Source organism: Ornithorhynchus anatinus, chromosome 20 (genome assembly GCF_004115215.2).
Source record: "Ornithorhynchus anatinus isolate Pmale09 chromosome 20, mOrnAna1.pri.v4, whole genome shotgun sequence".
Taxonomy (NCBI): Eukaryota; Metazoa; Chordata; class Mammalia; order Monotremata; family Ornithorhynchidae; genus Ornithorhynchus; species Ornithorhynchus anatinus.
Genome location: NC_041747.1, coordinates 17,457,517 through 17,476,012, shown reverse-complemented (window position 1 = coordinate 17,476,012; position 18,496 = coordinate 17,457,517). Strand labels below are relative to the sequence as shown.

Genomic DNA, 18,496 nt, shown 5'->3' with positions numbered 1-18,496 from the left:
TAAATATAAGGCCAAGAGATTTGTGCTTTTTGCTTTTGACCTGACACTCAACCAATCAATCAATCATATTTTTTGAGCACTTACTACATGTAGAGTAGTGTACTAAGTGTTTGGGAGTTGGTAAGCAGATTCACTGCCCATAGCCAACTTCCAGTCTAGAGGGAGGACGTTCAGACTGCTACAGGCTCATTAAGATGGGAACTTAAGGGACAAAGTACAATTTGCCACTGCCCTCCCCGACACAGGGAATGTGATCATGAAGAAGGGTCTTTCACAACACGAAGGAGATGGGAACATGCTCTTTGACTACATATGACCGTGGATATGAGCTGGCTCACGACCATTTTATCCACTTGTTTTGCAATGCTTCTTAGGTGTCTACACTTGTGAGAGGAGCCTGTGCCATTATCCCAAATATTTTCGTGCCTGGTGGTCAAGTCTGGCAAACACTGTCTGGCCCTTGAACCGGAACGTTGTAATTGGAGTGGATTCATTGACTCCTGGATGCTCTCCAGGAAATGCTCAGTTTCCCAAAGGCCTCTTGGCCATTCTAAACTCAGAGGTGGAGGGGGTCATGTCCCACAGCAGACTTTTGCTGTGGTCTGCACTTACTACTGTGGGTTTTTCCCTACCACCCGTCGTAGAGATTTATCCGTTCAGCGGGTTGGTGACATGAATTCTAAGGTCCTCACAGGATGTGGACAGAGGGTGTAAATCATCCCTGGTCTGACCAGACAGGGTCTGCCAGCCTTGGGACTGTTGCTCTTGCCGAGAGTTCGACCTCCTGCCATAACAAAGTCATCCCATTTTGCAAAGAAAAAAACCAGTCCTCATAGATAGATGTGTATAACATTGATGCTAAGACTACATGGGAGGCAGTGTTAACAGAAAAAAGAAGGCTTTATTACTATTACAATTCCCTGTGACCCCCGGGCTTGTTGTGGGGGGTGGAGGTGGGGCTTAGGAAGGAATGGGATGGGATTTTATTGGATGGATAGTTGGGAATGGGGCAGATGGGTATGAGTAGGGTGGGACCTTATTTAATAGATGGCGGTGGCAGAGGAGAGGCCTAGTTTGGCAGGAGGGGGATAAGGGTAACCAACTGACTCATTACCAAATTCAACAGAGTCCGCACTGTGCTCGTCCTGATCTGTCATGGAAATGTTGTAACTATCACCTTCACTGTCAATTGCCTCCCACACATTGCTTCCACTGATGTTTTGTGTATTGCTGATCACCAGTTGTCTGTAAAACATAAAAATGTCTTCAGCATAAATGCATTTTTCTGAGCCTTAATGAGCTTCTAAACCCACATGTAGTTTAGAATTCCAATTTCCAGTGGCAGCTGATGATTTGAATGCATACCACTACTCACCCAATCATATACACACCTTCACTCATACATGGCCACTTATATATTAATGATGGTATTTGTTAAGTACTTACTATGTGCCAAGCACTGTTCTAAGTGCTGGAATTGGATTGAACATAGTCCCTGTCCCACCTGGGGCTCACATCCTAAATCTCCATTTTACAGATGAGGGAACTGATGCACAGAGAAGTCAAGTGACTTGCCCGAGGGCACACAGCAGACAAGTGGCAGAGCCAGGATTAGTACCCATGACCTTCTGACTCCCAGACCCGTGCTCTCTCCACTAGGCCATGCTGCTTCTCAACCATTAACCACATATATTCATGCATTTATACATGCTTATATATCCACTTGGCCAATTTGCACATTTATATATATGTACCTTCATTTCATGCACTCACAAGCCAACTCACTTTAAATGCCCCCAAATCACGATTTGTCCCACTGCTATGAAGGCCATCAGCAAAAATGACACTACAACGCAGGTCAAGATGCCGATTCCCAGGAAGTGCTGGGTGGAAGAGTCCTTCTTTTCCTGATCATCTAAAGAAAACATTGTAGAGGAGAGTTATTAGTGGCTTGTAATCCTTTCAGATTGTTTCTTGGCTCACACTGGCAGTTTGAAGTTCTTGGGGACAATTCTTCCCAGAATTGTCCCCATTCTTCAAACCTCCACTGGATTCTAGCCACTTCCCAGGAGAGCTAATTAACTCGTTGTGGGCGGGGAATGAGTGTCTGCTTATTGTTATATTGTACTCTTTCAAGAGCTTAGTGCAGTGTTCTCCAGACAGTAAGCACTCAATAAATACCACTGAATGAATGAATGGACGATTGAGTTGGGACCACTAAGGAAAGGCTTTAGCCTTTTCTCACTCGGCGAATGACCTATGGCACTATGGAATCATTTCTGGGAAGGAGTATGAGATGGGGAGAGGTGGAGGATCTTGGGGAGTTTTGATGGGAGAAGAGGTGGCTAATGAGCGATTCTTTGTGCCAGTTCCTTCCTTGCGCCCAGGGAAAGCTGGGCCACCATCCACTGCGGTCCCACTGGCAGCCAGGAGAGCTGGGGTGTAACCATAATCTCTCCCAGGGAGAGAGACCTAGTTGAAGGATCACTTAATGGCCAAATTGGTCCTAAATCCATTTCCTTAAGCATCCTCTCCAGCTGGGGGGGCCAGGCCCCACTCTGGACCAGCTTTCCCCATTCCAGCCCTGGCACCCCCTTCTACCCCTGCTGCAATTTAGGGGTTGCTGATCACCCGCGGGGTCTCATTAGATTGATTCCCAGGAGAACGATCAGAACCAGCACTTAGATTCATTCATTCATTCAGTAGTATTTATTGAGCAGTATGTGCAGAGCACTGTACTAAGCGCTTGGAATGTACAATTCAGCAACAGATAGAGACAATCCCTGCCCACTGACGGGCTTAAGGATCTCCTCCAGTCCCACCCCTGGAACTTCTCCCACTCGGTGAGGGAAACAGCATTAGTCAGTGAATGACCTGTGGTGTAGTGGGAACACTTCTAGGAAGGAATATGAGATGGGGAGAGGTGGAGGAAAAAAAGAAGCAGAACTCTTACCTCCAAGTGTTTTGACAGATTTGAATGCATGGGCATTGGCGGATGAAGGCGTTTTTACTGCTAAGTGAAACAGAAATAGGTAAATGAGAACAGCAACCCTAAACACAGTTTAGTGTCATAGAAGGGGATGGTAAATGAACATGCACAGAAGTATTAAGACCCAGTGACGTCCTCCCCGAGAGAATACTAATTAGGCTAACATCATCAGCTTCAGCAGAACCAAGGTGGATAAGTTGCTTGAAAAAAAAAATCACTTGTCTTTTGGATGCTGGCTGGCAGTGCCAATCTAGTGAATGGTCACACTGTCCTTAGCCGGCAGTGGAAGGGCTGGGAGCAGGAGGACAACAGTAACAGCTGGAAAGAAACAGGTGAATCTTAGAGCGCATCCAATTAGGGTGGAGGATGAGGAATCTAAAAATCTACTTTCAATCCAAGGGTGATTAAAAAGGGTGAGAAAAGCAAACTCGTTGGTTCTCTCCCAACCTGGCTTCCATGAACCCCTCTAAGCAGTGTGGTTCAGTGGAAAGAGCCTGGGCTTGGGAGTCAGAGGTCATGGGTTCGAATCCCGGCTCTGCCACTTGCCGCTGTGTGACTGTAGGCAAGTCACTTAACTTCTCTGTGCCTCAGTTACCTCATCTGTGAAATGGGGATTAACTGTGAGCCTCACGTGGGACAACCTGATTACCCTGTACCAACGCCAGCACTTAGAACAGTGCTCTGCACATTGTAAGCGCTTAACAAATACCAACATTATTATTATTATTATTATTAAGTCTGCTCTCTGCTTTCTGCTGGCCTTAAAAGAGGAGATAATGAGGAGGAAATAGGCAGGAGGACGGGAGAGGCAGCTTGGGAGAAGCTCCAATCTGACTCCTCTTTGTCTCACAAGCCTATGACCTTGATATTATCCATATTTCCAGCTTCACCAAATCTCATCTGTTCAAACCTTCACATCGCTAAAATCCATCCTTTCCTCTCCATCCAACTGCTACAAAGGGAGTCCAAGGATTTATCCTACCCTGCCTTGATTACTGCAGCAGCCTCCTTGTTGACTTCCCTGCCTCGTGCCTCTCTCCACTTCAGTCCCTACTTCACTCAGATCATTTTGGTTTTTTATGGTATCTGTGTCAAGCACTGTACGGACTGCTGGGGTTAATCAGATCGGACACAGTCCATGTCCTACATGGGGCTCTCAGTTTTAATCCCATTTTACCACACTCAAGTCACCTTGCCCCCTCCTACCTTACCTTCTTGATTTCCTACTACTACCTAGCCCACACACGTCACTCCACTCACGTCGACCTACTCACTGTATCTCAGTCTTGTCTATCTCACTCCCAACCTCTCACCCATGTCCTCCCTCTGGCCTGGAATGCCCTCCCTCTTAACATCCAAAAGACAATCACTTTCCCTACCTTCAGAACCTTATTAAAATCACACCTCCTCCAAGAGGCCGTCCCCGACTAAACCCTCATGTCCTCTTCTCCTACTTCCTTCTGTGTCATCCTTCCACTTGGATGTGTACTCTTTATTCAATCCTCCTTCAGCCTCATGCACTTATATACATTTCCATAATTTATTTATTTGTAATAATGTCTGTCTCCCCTCTAGACTATAAACTCGTTATGGGTAGGGCACATGACTACTGTACCCTCTATTATATCATACCCTCTCAAGTGCTTCGTGCAGTGATCTGCACAGAGTAAGCGCTCAATAAGTACAATTCATTGATTGATGAGGTAACTGAGGTGCAGATAAGTTACGTGATTTGCCCAAGGTCCCATAGCAAATCAATGACAGAGCCACATGTATTTTTCTACAAAATTGTTCAATTCATCTTTCCCCAATCCTCAAGATCCTCCTGTGGTTGCCCGTCCACCTCAGCATCAAATATAAAAACTCCTTACCATCGGTTTTAAAGCACTCAGTCGCCTTACCCCCTCCGACGTTACCTCCCTAATGTACCTCTAACTCATCTACCTCACCGCTGACCCCTCACCCACATCTTGCCTCTGGCCTAGAACTCCCTCCCCCTTCATAACCAACTGACAAACACTCTCCCCATCTTCAAAGCCTTATTAAAATCACATTAAAATCACATCTCCTCTGAGAGGCCTTCTCCACCTAAGTCCTCATTTACTCTTCTCCCACTCCCTGCTGCATGCCCTCGCACTTGGATTTGTACCCTTTATTCCCTCGGACCCACAGCACTGTTTATGTATGTCAACGTTTGCCTCTCCATCTAGATCCTAAGCATGCTGAGAAAGCATACAATAAGCATGATCGATTATGTGTATCTGCTGTCCTCAGCTGCCCTCAGATCAGCGAATCAGACAGTCAAGGTTGGCCCACAATACCTGATGCTATTCCACCCCACTGGCCCTAACGGACCCTCACAATCTTGTCACTGGGAATGCTCTGTGGTTAAGTTTCAACCTGTAATTTCAGATCAAGGGGTCATCTCTCGCCTCTGAGGCTACCCAAAGATCTCCCTTCCCACCTCAGTTGTCTTACGTTGTCATCTCTGACCCATAGCGACACCATGGGCACATCGTTCCCAGAACGCCCCACCTCCATCTGCAACCACTCTGGTAGTGTATCCATAGAGTGTTCTATGTAAAAATACCAAAGTGGTTTACCATTGCCTCCTTCCACACAGTCAACTTGATTCTCCACCCTCGACTCTCTCCCATGCTGCTGCTGCCCAGCCCAGGGGAGTTTTGACTTGTAGCAGATTGTCTTCCACTCTCTAGCCACTGCCCAAGCTAGGAATGGAATGGGCAGGCCTCTGCTTGACTCTCCCTTCCGTAGTCGAGACTGGTAGAATACTGGAAACTCTCCAGGTATGACCCTGAGAGGGGTCCCACCTCAGTAGAGATCACTATTTCCCGTGTCCCCTCCACACAGGCTGCAAGATAGACCAAACATGGAAACTCTGAGCCCCATGTAGTACAAAGACTATGACCAATCTGATTATCTTGTACCACCCCCCCCGTGCTTAGTAAAGTGCTCAGCAAATAGAAAATAAGACAATTATTGTCTTTAAAGGTTCTTGTGGAACTGCCCTTCATGGGTCTCATGGGGTTTGCAGGGGATCGTTTATTTTTCTTACCATTTTTAACTGTCCCTGGTGGTAAAGGTGGCACCTGGAGTCTGGAAGTAGGCCTGGTGATGGGTTCAGGAGGTAGGTGAACAGCAGGAAATGTGAGCCTTCCTCCTCTCCTGCTAGTGACTGAATCCTTGTCTTTAAATTGTTGGGTGTCAGATCCTGTGAAAGGGAGGAAACACAAGATGAAGTGAGGTCCTGGTGGGGGACCCTCTAGACTGTAAGCTCATCCCGCGAGACTGTAAACTCTTTGTGGGCAAGGAATGTGTCTTTTTTTTTATATTTTACTCTCCCAAGTGCTTAGTAAAGTGCTCTGCACACAGTAAGCACTCAATAAATATGATCAAATTATTGGAAGCTTAGTGCTGGAGAACCATGACGTTAGTGTTTGGAAAAGCCCTTCCCAATCATGCCCAGCTTCAACCTAAAGCAGGTTGGCATCTCTGGGTGAAAGCAGGAAGAACAGTTCAACCCTGCTCAGAGGTCTAATGGGAATCCTCCAGGAAGTGAAGGGAAAACTACTCTCAGTGCTCAATGTGAGGAGGAAAAAAGGCAAAATCTACATGTTCCACATGTATTGTGCTGGTTCTCCTGTTCCTCTCATCTTAGTGTCCAGACATGGGGTATACTAACAGGCCCAGGCCTGGATACCCAGCCAGAGTTCTAAGTTGATTCAGGGAGGGCCAAGTTCTCTTTGAAAAAAAAATGGCACTCATGACCAAACTATTACCCAAAAGCATGGAGGGGGGATAAGCTGTTTGGGAGTCCAGGGGTCAGGATATTTCAAATGATTTTGCCTACCATTCTCCAATTAATCAATCAATCATCATGGACAGAATTGTGACCCAAACTGAAACGCACCTTGGGTCAGGAAGTGAGAGAATACATTAATCAATTAATGGTATTTACTGAGGACTTACTTCATGCAGACTACTGTATTAAGCTCTTGGGAGAGTATGGTGCTATAGAGTTGTTAAACATGTTCACTACCCATCAAGAACTTACAGTCTAGGCTAAATTTTGGAAATGCAGAAGTAAGAATCTGTCAAAGGGCAGTCAGTTAATTGTGCTAATCTAATTATTTGGCAAATGAGGCCTGTAGTTCTGAAAGATGGGGAGCATTAGATCACTATTTCTTGCTCAACTTCAGGTCTGCAGCCTGTCTTCATCACCCCAGACTAGAGAAGGAAAGTTGTTATGATGATGATAATGATGATGAGGATGATGGTATTTGCTAAGCGCTTACTATGTGCCAGGCACTGTACTAAGGACTGGGATGGATACAAGACAGTTGAGTTGGGCACAGTACCTGTCCTATGTGGGGCTCCCTGTCTCAATCCCCATTTTACAGATGAAGTAATTGAGGCACAGAGAGAAATCACTTGCCCAAGGTCACACAGCAAACAAGTGGTGGAGCTGGGATTAGAACACATGACCTTCCGATTCCCAGGCCCATGCTCTAGCCACTTCATCTTGCTGCTTCTTCATGCAACTGTGTAAAGAAACAGTTTTAATTTAAATATAAAATCAAACCATACTTGACACTGCAGCTGGAGGGAACCTCCCAACTTTGTTGAAGTCTAGAATATGTTGAGAGAATTTGAACTTGTCTTTATTCACTTCTTCAGAGTTATCTGTTTGAACGGCAGTAAGCAGATAATGAAGTTAGTTGGCAGCAATTGCATTTCATTTCAATGAAACTGAATTTCGATACTAATATTTATTTATATTTACCCATCTGTTTCAATAGAGCTTCTAAGTTGCGATGGAATTGAAGAAGCCGAGGTGGAGAGTCAGACATATCTACCACAGAGAAGAAAAAAAAAAAACCACTCGTGGCAAATTGCTCTAATTGGTTGCATTTCCACTTCAGTCTTACCAAACTGGTCTCCGAAGAGAGCGGCCACTGTTCATATGTAAGGACCAAAATATCCGGAGTTAGGAAAAAAAATCTGTGGAGCCTAATGCTCCCAAACACTTTCTCCCTCCATTTTCAGCCTTTATGACTGGAGTATCTTTTCCCTATGGAGCTGGAAAGAGGCAGAAGCTGAAGCCAACATGGCAGATCTTCTCCTGGTCTTCCGTTGGTGCCCGCAATCCCCAGCCAAGTTCCCTGTGGAGTCCTCAAAAACCCTGGACTGGGGAGCCAACCCAAGTCTTACCCCTTCCCTGGTGCCCATGGCGACATACAGTTACCATCCTCATCATCCCCGGGGTGGGCTGAGCCAAACTCCGTGCCCAGCATCCAGTCCGCTGTGTCTGCTGTCACCAAGGATCGGTGGCACCAAGGAGAGCCAGCTCAACAGGAGTCACTTTCCGGGGGCAGTGCCCCAGACATCAAAGGCTATAGGATCACCCTTAGGACACCAGGATGGGGCCAAGGGCAACCTCCAGGCCAGATAGTGGCAGCGGGTGGGTGGCCAACCAGGTATCGAAGGGGATTGCTCAGAGCCAGGGGGACTTGGGGAAGAGCGGGGCTTGGCAACATGGAGGCTAGGTTTGGTGGTAAGCACAACCTCTAGCCTGCTCCAGTAACCCAGTGATGATGAGCCAAGTGGTGGCTGCCAGGTAAGAGGCAGAAGAGGGACTGGGGGGGGGGGAGGGGGGGCTACGATGCAGCAGGCAGGTTAAGTACATTTGCTGGTTACCTAAAGTAAGACACTGTACTAGGAGCTTGAAAAATGACAGATGAGCCTCAGTCCCTCTAACTTCAGGAACAAAAGCCCATGCAGAGGATTCCTTTGTGGAAAAAAAGGGACTTTATCTCAAGTGTCCGCTTACTTTCCTCTCCTTTCCGTTCAGGTTTCCTTTCTTCTTCTCCCCACCTCTTCCTTCTCCTTCTGTTCTTCTGTTCTTCCCTCTTTGCTTCCCTGCCTTCTCAAAACTCCCCACCCCAACACTTGGCACTCCACCCCAGAAGCGGCATGGCCTAGTGGAAAGAGCATGTGCCTTGGGAGTCATAGCACCTGGGTTCCAATCCCAGCTCTCCCAACTGATGGCTGTGTGCCTTTGGGGAAGTGGCTTAACTTCTCTGGGCCTCAGTTGCTTCAACTGTAAAATGGGGATTCTACCTCCTACTTAGACTGTGAGCCCCATGTAGAACAGGGACTGTGAAGGTGTCCTTACCCCAGCCCTCAGAAAAGTGTTTGACACATTAGTAAGCACTTAACAAATACCCCAGAAAAGTGCATTCCCTTTGTTTAAAACAAGAAGTGTCACTTGCCTCAGGGCTGGAAAATACAATGGGAATGAATTTTAGCATTTTCCTCACCTTAGGGAATATTTTTAGACGTTGGCTTCACTTGCAACTCTATTTGGGCTTCTTTCTAGAAGCAGCCGAGATCCTAGATTTTTATCCTCATACAATTTAAACCCGGACACTAGGTGGATGACTAGAGTAACGGATTTGAAGTTGAAAAAAAAACCAGGCTACTTGCCTCTATTAAGGCTGGTTGTTTTGGTTACTTGTTTTGTTCTAGACAATTCTTCCAGATCCTGTAGATAGTCTTGGTCTTCAAGGAAAGAATATGAAGAAAGAGTATATCTTTATTTGAAAGTGTCAGTACTCATCCTGGGCATTCTAGGTCCAACTTTGTATCTCACAGTCACATACTTTGATGCATGTAAATTTTCACTTTAGGAATGGAGCCAGATTTGGATGGAACTTTGAAGGGTTGGAGGATTGTGGGGGTGGGAATTTGAGTTAAAGCGAGAGAGGGAGGAAAAGATGGGAGGAAAGCGATTGTGTCTTTACCATTATTTTCTTATCTCAAGTGCTCTAAATTTCATTGACTGGAGAGGGATGGGAGAGGGGGAAGGAAAAGAGAATGAAATGGAAAAGGGGAAAGAAGGAAGGAAAGTGGGTACTTAGTCTCCACACCTGCCCCAGTTGCTGACCCCAGCCAAGTGATGGCAAGGTCTGGTGCCGGCAGGCTGGGAGAGCCAGCTGAGCTGGACCTGCTACCATTTGGGTGGTGATGACGTCGGTGGAGGCCGCAGAGGCAGTGGTTGGCCAGCTGGGCTGGAAAGTATCCTGCTGGCTGACTGGACCAGCTCTATGGGTTTATTAGGCAGCTGCTGTGGCGTCTCTGAGATGCCGCCCCTGCCCAGAGGATTTCTCAGGCTGTCTGGGTGGACCAGGGATGAGACAGGCACATGCCAGTCTTTTCGTATAGCCCTGGGCCTCGGGAGCTAGCTATTGCTATAACCCATCCTGCCCAAAGCACTGGAAATGAAGCTAAATTCTGGGAGCCCCCATTCCAATTCCCCGAGGGTAGGGGTAAGGCTTGGAGTTAATGACTCTGTTGTAATGTCAGGGAGATTATCACCATGGGGACCACTGGGAGGTGAAAAGTGGCTGTCCTTAAGCTTTGGATACCTCTACTGAAGGAGACTGTGTGGTGCTGGGCCCAGAACTGACTATTCTCCCCTAAAGGGAACATGATAGGAGATGGCAGTGGAGCCAATGAGCGGCAAGTTCATCCCTTTCATTCATTCATTCATTCAATAGTATTTATTGAGCGCTTACTATGTGCAGAGCACTGTACTAAGCGCTTGGGATGAACAAGTCGGCAACAGATAGAGACAGTCCCTGCCGTTTGACGGGCTTACAGTCTAATCGGGGGAGACGGACAGACAAGAACAATGGCACTAAACAGCGTCAAGGGGAAGAACATCTCGTAAAAACAATGGCGACTAAATAGAATCGAGGTGATGTACAATTCATTAACAAAATAAATAGGGTAACGAAAATATATACAGTTGAGCGGACGAGTACAGTGCTGTGGGGATGGGAAGGGAGAGGTGGAGGAGCAGAGGGAAAAGGGGAAAATGAGGCTTTAGCTGCGGAGAGGTAAAGGGGGGATGGCAGAGGGAGTAGAGGGGGAAGAGGAGCTCAGTCTGGGAACGCCTCTTGGAGGAGGTGATTTTTAAGTAAGGTTTTGAAGAGGGAAAGAGAATCAGTCTGGCGGAGGTGAGGAGGGAGGGCGTTCCGGGACCGCGGGAGGACGCGACCCGGGGGTCGACAGCGGGATGGGCGAGACCGAGGGACGGCGAGGAGGTGGGCGGCGGAGGAGCGGAGCGTGCGGGGTGGGCGGTAGAAAGAGAGAAGGGAGGAGAGGTAGGAAGGGGCAAGGTGATGGAGAGCCTTGAAGCCTAGAGTGAGGAGTTTTTGTTTGGAGCGGAGGTCGATAGGCAACCACTGGAGTTGTTTAAGAAGGGGAGTGACACGCCCAGATCGTTTCTGCAGGAAGATGAGCCGGGCAGCGGAGTGAAGAATAGACCGGAGCGGGGCGAGAGAGGAGGAAGGGAGGTCAGAGAGAAGGCTGACACAGTAGTCTAGCCGGGATATAACGAGAGCCCGTAATAGTAAGGTAGCCGTTTGGGTGGAGAGGAAAGGGCGGATCTTGGCAATATTGTAGAGGTGAAACCGGCTGGTCTCGGTAATGGATAGGATGTGTGGGGTGAACGAGAGGGACGAGTCAAGGATGACACCGAGATTGCGGGCCTGCGGAACGGGAAGGATGGTCGTGCCATCCACGGTGATAGAGAAGTCTGGGAGCGGACCGGGTTTGGGAGGGAAGATGAGGAGCTCAGTCTTGCTCATGTTGAGTTTTAGGTGGCGGGCCGACATCCAGGTGGAGACGTCCCGGAGGCAGGAGGAGATGCGAGCCTGAAGGGAGGGGGAGAGGACAGGGGCGGAGATGTAGATCTGCGTGTCATCTGCGTAGAGACTTGACCAGTGGCTGCTGGTTCAGTGAAACAAAGTTCTTGCTGGTGGTCAAATAGGCAGTAATAGGAGAAGCAGCATGGTGAAGTGGATAGAGCCCTGGCCTGGGAGTCAGAAGGTTATGGGTTCTAATCCTGCCCCTGCCACTTGTCTGCTGTGGATCAGTCATTTCTCTTCTCTGGGCCTCAATTACCTTCTTTGTAAAATGGGGATTGAGGCTGTGAGCCCAGCCTGGGACAGGGCCAGTGTCCAACCCAATTTGCTTGAACCCTCCCCAGGGCTTAGCACAGTGCCTACCACATAACAATAATGATGGTATTTGTTAAACGCTTACTATGAACCAAGCGCTGTTCTAAGTACTGGGGCAGATACAAGGTAATCAGGTTATCTCACGTGGGGCTCATAGTCTTAACCCCCCGTTTTATAGATGAGGAAAGTGAGGCCCAGAGAAGTGAAGTGACTTGCCCAAAGTCACTCAGTTGACAAGTGGCCGGGGTCGGGATTAGAACCCACGACCTCTGACTCCCAAGCCCGGGCTCTTTCCACTAGGCTACGCTGCTTGTCATAGTAAGTGCTTAACAAATAGGCAAGATCAAAATCAGTACATGTGGAAAGAACAGAGGCTTGGGAGTCAGGATCTGGGTTTTAATCCTGTCTCCTTCACCTGTCTGCTGTGTGACTTTGACCAAGTCACTTCACTTCTATGTGCCTCATCTGTGAGCCCTATGTGAGCCAGGGACCGCATCTAGATTATCTTATATCTACAGAGAAGCATCATGGCTCAATGGAAAGAGCCTGGGCTTGGGAGTCAGAGGTCATGGATTCGAATCCCGCCTTTGCCACTTGGCAGCTGTGTGACCTTAGGCAAGTCACTTCACTTCTCTGGGCCTCAGTGACCTTATCTGTAAAATGGGGATGAAGACTGTGAGCCCCACGTGGGACAACCTGATGACTCTGTATTTCCCCCAGTGCTTAGAACATTGCTCTGCACATAGTAAGCACTTAGCAAATACCAACATTATTATTATTATTACTCCAGTGCTTCGAACAGAGCTTGGCACATAGTGAGTGCTTACCAAATGCCATAAATAAAAAAGCACAGTGTACAGCCAGTGGAAATTAGCCACTCCTAAAGAAGAGCACTGCATCATGAGACACTGGGACCAAGACAAAGAGCAGCATTAATCCAGCAAATATCATGGCTTTGATTATGGAATTATAGAGTCCCAAACTGCTCCACTGAGAGAACTCCACTTCCTCGTTGCAGGAAGAAGAGACTCCCACCCTTCTTCCTGGAGAGGGCTCTCCTTTCCAGAGGGATCATTCTTGGAAATTGACTTAATAAGCAATCTTTGCTGGTCCCAGAACTTTCAAACCCTATGCCCTGCTCGTAATAATAATAATAATTATAATGATGACATTTGTTCAGCACTTACTATGTGCAAAACACTGTTCTAAGCACTGGGGTAATAATGTTGGTATTTGTTGAGCACTTACCACATGCCAGGCACTGTTCTAAGCACTGGGGTAGATTCGGGGTAATCAGGTTGTCCCACGTGAGGCTCACAGTCTTCATCCCCATTTTCCAGACGAGGTAACTGAGGCACAGAGAAGTGAAGTGACTTGTCCACAGTCACACCGCTGCCAAGTGACAGAGCTGGGATACAAGGTGATCAGGTGGTCCCACGTGGGACTCAGAGTCTTCATCCCCATTTTATAGATGAGGTAACTGGGGCACAGAGAAGTTAGGTGACTTGCCCCAAATCACACAGCTGACAAGCGGTGGATCCGGGATTTGAACCCACGACGTCCACTGAGCCATGCTGCTGCTCATCCCAACCTCTCAAATGGAAATTCATTCATTCATTCAATAGTATTTATTGAGCGCTTACTATGTGCAGAGCACTGTACTAAGCGCTTGGGATGAACAAGTCGGCAACAGATAGAGACAGTCCCTGCCGTTTGACGGGCTTACAGTCTAATCGGGGGAGACGGACAGACGAGAACAATGGCACTAAACAGCGTCAAGGGGAAGAACATCTCGTAAAAACAATGGCAACTAAATAGAATCAAGGCGATGTACAATTCATTAACAAAATAAATAGGGTAACGAAAATATATATAGTTGAGCGGACGGGTACAGTGCTGTGGGGATGGGAAGGGAGAGGTGGAGGAGCAGAGGGAAAAGGGGAAAATGAGGCTTTAGCTGCGGAGAGGTAAAGGGGGGATGGCAGAGGGAGTAGAGGGGGAAGAGGAGCTCAGTCTGGGAAGGCCTCTTGGAGGAGGTGATTTTTAAGTAAGGTTTTGAAGAGGGAAAGAGAATCAGTTTGGCGGAGGTGAGGAGGGAGGGCGTTCCAGGACGTGACCCAGGGGTCGACGGCGGGATAGGCGAGACCGAGGGACGGCAAGGAGGTGGGCGGCAGAGGAGCGGAGCGTGCGGGGTGGGTGGTAGAAAGAGAGAAGGGAGGAGAGGTAGGAAGGGGCAAGGTGATGGAGAGCCTCGAAGCCTAGAGTGAGGAGTTTTTGTTTGGAGCGGAGGTCGATAGGCAACCACTGGAGTTGTTTAAGAAGGGGAGTGACATGCCCAGATCGTTTCTGCAGGAAGATGAGCCGGGCAGCGGAGTGAAGAATAGACCGGAGCGGGGCGAGAGAGGAGGAAGGGAGGTCAGAGAGAAGGCTGACACAGTAGTCTAGCCGGGATATAACGAGAGCCCGTAATAGTAAGGTAGCCGTTTGGGTGGAGAGGAAAGGGCGGATCTTGGCGATATTGTAGAGGTGAAACCGGCAGGTCTCGGTAACGGGATAGGATGTGTGGGGTGAACGAGAGGGACGAGTCAAGGATGACACCGAGATTGCGGGCCTGCGGGACGGGAAGGATGGTCGTGCCATCCACGGTGATGGAGAAGTCTGGGAGCGGACCGGGCTTGGGAGGGAAGATGAGGAGCTCAGTCTTGCTCATGTTGAGTTTTAGGTGGCGGGCCGACATCCAGGTGGAGACGTCCCGGAGGCAGGAGGAGATGCGAGCCCGAAGGGAGGGGGAGAGGACAGGGGCGGAGATGTAGATCTGCGTGTCATCTGCGTAGAGATGGTAGTCATGTGGCCCTCAAAGAAAAGCGACTTACGGAATACGTTTTTCATCGATTGGATTAGATTTGCTGAAAGTGATGGAAATTCAGTCATTGAATCTGGAAAGCCAAACGATTTGACAATTAGCACAACGGTTCTTTATACATGACTCACTCTTGGCTCTTTGACTTTACATTGATTTCTTTAAAACTGGTGCAATATGATTTTAAAAAAAGCCATTTGTACCTTGCAAGGTCCAGTATTTGGGGCAAGATTACGAGGAGAAGAGTGGCCTGGTGGAAAAAGAACGGGACCGGGAGTCAGAAGGACCTGGGTTGCAGTCCTGGCTGTGCCACTTGTTTGTTGCGTAACCTTGGGCACGTCACTTAACTCATCTGTACCTCAATCCCTCATCTGTAAAATGGGGGTTACATCTGTGAGCCCCATGTGGGACAGGGGCTGTGTCTAACCTGATGATCTTATATCTACCCCATTGCCTAAAACAGTGCCTGGCGCGTGGTAAGTGCTCAACAAATACCATAAAAAAAACTTATCACACAGTAGCACTACCTTGTTTCTTCCAAGGAGATGTAAATCAATTAACCATCTCTTCAGTCCTATTGATCTGTCTTTAAAAGTCTCCCATCACCACCTTCATTTGGCAAAGAGCAGAATAGTGGCTTGTGTAAATGGTAGTAAGCAAAGAACTTAGACTGTGAGGCCCTGAGGGATAGGAACTTCTTCTAACCTGATTAATTCTTATCTACCCGGGGCTTAGATCAAAGCTTGACCCACAGTACTTAACAAATACCGTAATAGCCATCATTATTAGTAGTCGTAGTAGTATTAGTGATAATAGTAATAATAGTAGTAACCAGTTTGTTAGGAACAGAGTTCATGGCCATGGGGAAGGAACTAGGATAATCCAGTCCGGATCGGGAAGTCTTCAGTCTGGCTTTTGAGACCTCCCCTGCCAAGCCCGGAGTTTCTCTAGTGTGTGAAGTCTGAGCTATAGGGTGGAGCTGCTCTGCCTGGGGCCATCTTTGAAAGCAGATTTAATGGAGAGGATCTGTTTCTGGCCAAATCAGCAGAGTCACACCCAAGGTGACGTGCCCACGGGGCCTTGGTGATGAACACTTTCGCTTCCCCAGACTGCCACTTCCCGTGCCCTTCTGACAGCTTCCTGAAGCCCCGGCTGGCGGGTGACATATACGGGTTCTCCACCGCAACCTGAGGTCTGGTCCCCCTCCCTGCCGCTACCCCGTCGGCCTCAGGAAAGCCCACATTCCCCAGTGAGGCTGACCTCCGGGTCAGGTCAGGAGTTGGTGTGGGCAGCAGCATGGTATAGTGGATAGAGCACTGCCTAGAAGTCAGAAAGTCATAGGTTCTAATCCCGGCTCTGCCACTTGTCTGCTTTGTGACCGTGGGCAGCTCACTTCACTTCCCTGGGCCTCATTTACCTCATCTGTAAAATGGGGGTTGAGACTGTGAGCCCCACATGGGACAGGGACTGGGTTCAAACCCTTTTTGCTTGTATCCACCCCGGTGCTTAGAACAGTGCCTGCAAGCCCTTAGCAAATATCATTATTATTATTATTAATAATACTCAGAGGCACCCGCACCCCTCCTACAATAGGCAGAATGGAGATCGGGCCCCTAAGGAAGTATTCCCCAGGATGCAGTCTATGAAAGAAAGGGGATTTAAGAGGGCTCCTTTTGCCTTTTCTTTCTCTCTGCCCTCCCCTGGAGTCTGAATCCTCAGTCTTGCCTACCCTCCTTTACCCAGGGTTTTTTATCCCTAGCCGCTACCCAGCTGTTCTGGATCTGGGGCGGCAGAAGCATTTAATGCTGCCTCTTCTTCTTCCACTCTGATGGAGCTCTGGGGACATGAGAAGCAGCGTGGCTCAGTGGAAAGAGCACGGGCTTTGGAGTCAGGGCTCATGAGTTCGAATCCCAGCTCTGCCACTTGTCGGCTGTGTGACTGTGGGCGAGTCACTTAACTTCTCTGTGCCTCAGTTCCCTCATCTGTAAAATGGGGATTAAGACTGTGAGCCCCACGTGGGACCACCTGATTCCCCTATGTCTACCCCAGCGCTTAGAACAGTGCTTGGCACATAGTAAGCGCTTAACAAATACCAACATTATTATGAGGCATGCCATTTGAGGGAAATAAATTGTAGGGTAGTGTTAGAAACAGTGTGGCCTAGTGGATCAAGTACAGGACTGGGAGGCAGAGGTCCTGGGTTCTAATCCCAGCTCTTCTGCTGGCCTGCTGGGTGTCCTGGGGCAAGTCACTTCACTCCTGGGCCTCAGTTTCACTTCCCCTTCTGCTAACCTTATCAATGTACCTCGATCTCATCTATCTCACTGCTGACCTCTGGCCCTTATCCTGCCTCTGGCCTGGAAAACCCTCCCTCCTCATATGTGACAGACAATTCCTCTTCCCCACTTCAAAGCCTTATTGAAGGTCCACCTCCTCCAAGAAGTCTTCCCTAGTTAAACCCTCCTTTCCTCTTCTCCCACTCCCTTCTACAGCACCTTGACTTGCTCCTTTTATTTATCCTCACTCCCAGCCCCAAGGCACTTATGTATATATCTATTTGTTTATTTACGTTAATTCTGTGTTACCTCCCCCTCCCCCATATACACACACCTCTAAACTGTAAGTTCATTTTGGGCAGGGAATGAGTCTGTTTATTGTTATATTGTACTCACCCAACTCCTTTGTAAAGTGCTCTACACACAGGAAGCATACAATAAATTTGACTCAGTAGAATGTGAGCCCCCTGTGAGTCAGGAATCATGTCTGATCTAATTATCCTGTATCTACCCCAGCCCTTAGCAAATAGTAAGCACTTAACAATACCACAATCCCCATTATTATTAGGCCAATCTTCTCTCCTAACCCAGAAGTGCCCAGTCCCAGTCTCCAGTCTCCTCTACTTCTCACTTCTTCCTGTCCCTCTCCTCCACTGGCCCCCATAGCCCTCCAGTCCCATCCCAGAAGAGATACTGGAATCCTGGGCTCTTTCTCCCTCCCTCCTAGAGTGCCCGCCGAAGGAACAGTGACATCTTTTGAGAGACCATTCCTAGATACCCATCGTACCTTTTTTGTCCTGCGGGGGTGGGAGGCGGGTCTCCCCCCTTCCAAGAAGCAGACAGAGGCACATCAGAATCAGAGCTATTGCTGCTCTCTCCATGGTGGAGAGGGTGGAAGCTACGAGCTCCCACATCTTCCCAGTTGGAAACTTTGCTGAGTTTCACTCCAGGATCCTTCGTTGACCAGCGATGGTCTCCAAGGCCCTGTTCCAGTGTAGAACCTAGATCACTGTGACCTCAATATGTCATAGGAGAAGCACAATCAGATGGGATGGAACCTTTCTGGGCAGAATTTTCCTTCACAGTAAGGTAACTTTGGCTTCAGACAGTCACACAGCAGAACCACCTTGGCTTTTTGCATCTGCTCTCCAGAAACACTGCTTCCCCTATAGCTGGGGAGTGATGGGGAAAGGGGAAAGACATTAAAGCCAAAGAACCCAGCTAATTTTTTTGTGAAGTTAAGCTACATCAGCTTACACCTGTGACTCCTATGCTCCTCACCCTTGCTTTCTTTTAATGAAGGTATTTGTTAAGCACTTACTTT

At 48.2% G+C, this 18,496-nt stretch overlaps 1 protein-coding gene, 1 long non-coding RNA gene and 1 other non-coding gene across 3 annotated transcripts; all 3 read right to left on the bottom strand.

Moving 5' to 3' along the window:
• Positions 1–906: 906 nt before the first annotated feature.
• Positions 907–7,864, bottom strand: LOC114805914. The gene is made up of 6 exons (XM_029048457.1): positions 7,794–7,864; positions 7,598–7,693; positions 6,066–6,221; positions 2,954–3,013; positions 1,786–1,915; positions 907–1,245 (listed from the first exon to the last, which is right to left on the bottom strand). Exons 1-6 carry the CDS (start codon positions 7,858–7,860, stop codon positions 1,041–1,043), a joined length of 714 nt encoding a protein of 237 aa, XP_028904290.1. The 5' UTR covers positions 7,861–7,864; the 3' UTR covers positions 907–1,040.
• Positions 5,677–5,814, bottom strand: LOC114805960. The gene has a single exon (XR_003754091.1). It is a non-coding gene; the product is annotated as a small nucleolar RNA SNORA7 (small nucleolar RNA).
• A 1,632-nt stretch (positions 7,865–9,496) lies between the features above and the next one.
• On the bottom strand, positions 9,497–18,111 carry LOC114805810. Its single transcript, XR_003753834.2, has 4 exons — positions 17,960–18,111; positions 15,100–15,146; positions 14,910–14,972; positions 9,497–9,571 (listed from the first exon to the last, which is right to left on the bottom strand). It is a non-coding gene; the product is annotated as an uncharacterized LOC114805810 (long non-coding RNA).
• Between the last annotated feature and the right edge of the window lie 385 nt (positions 18,112–18,496).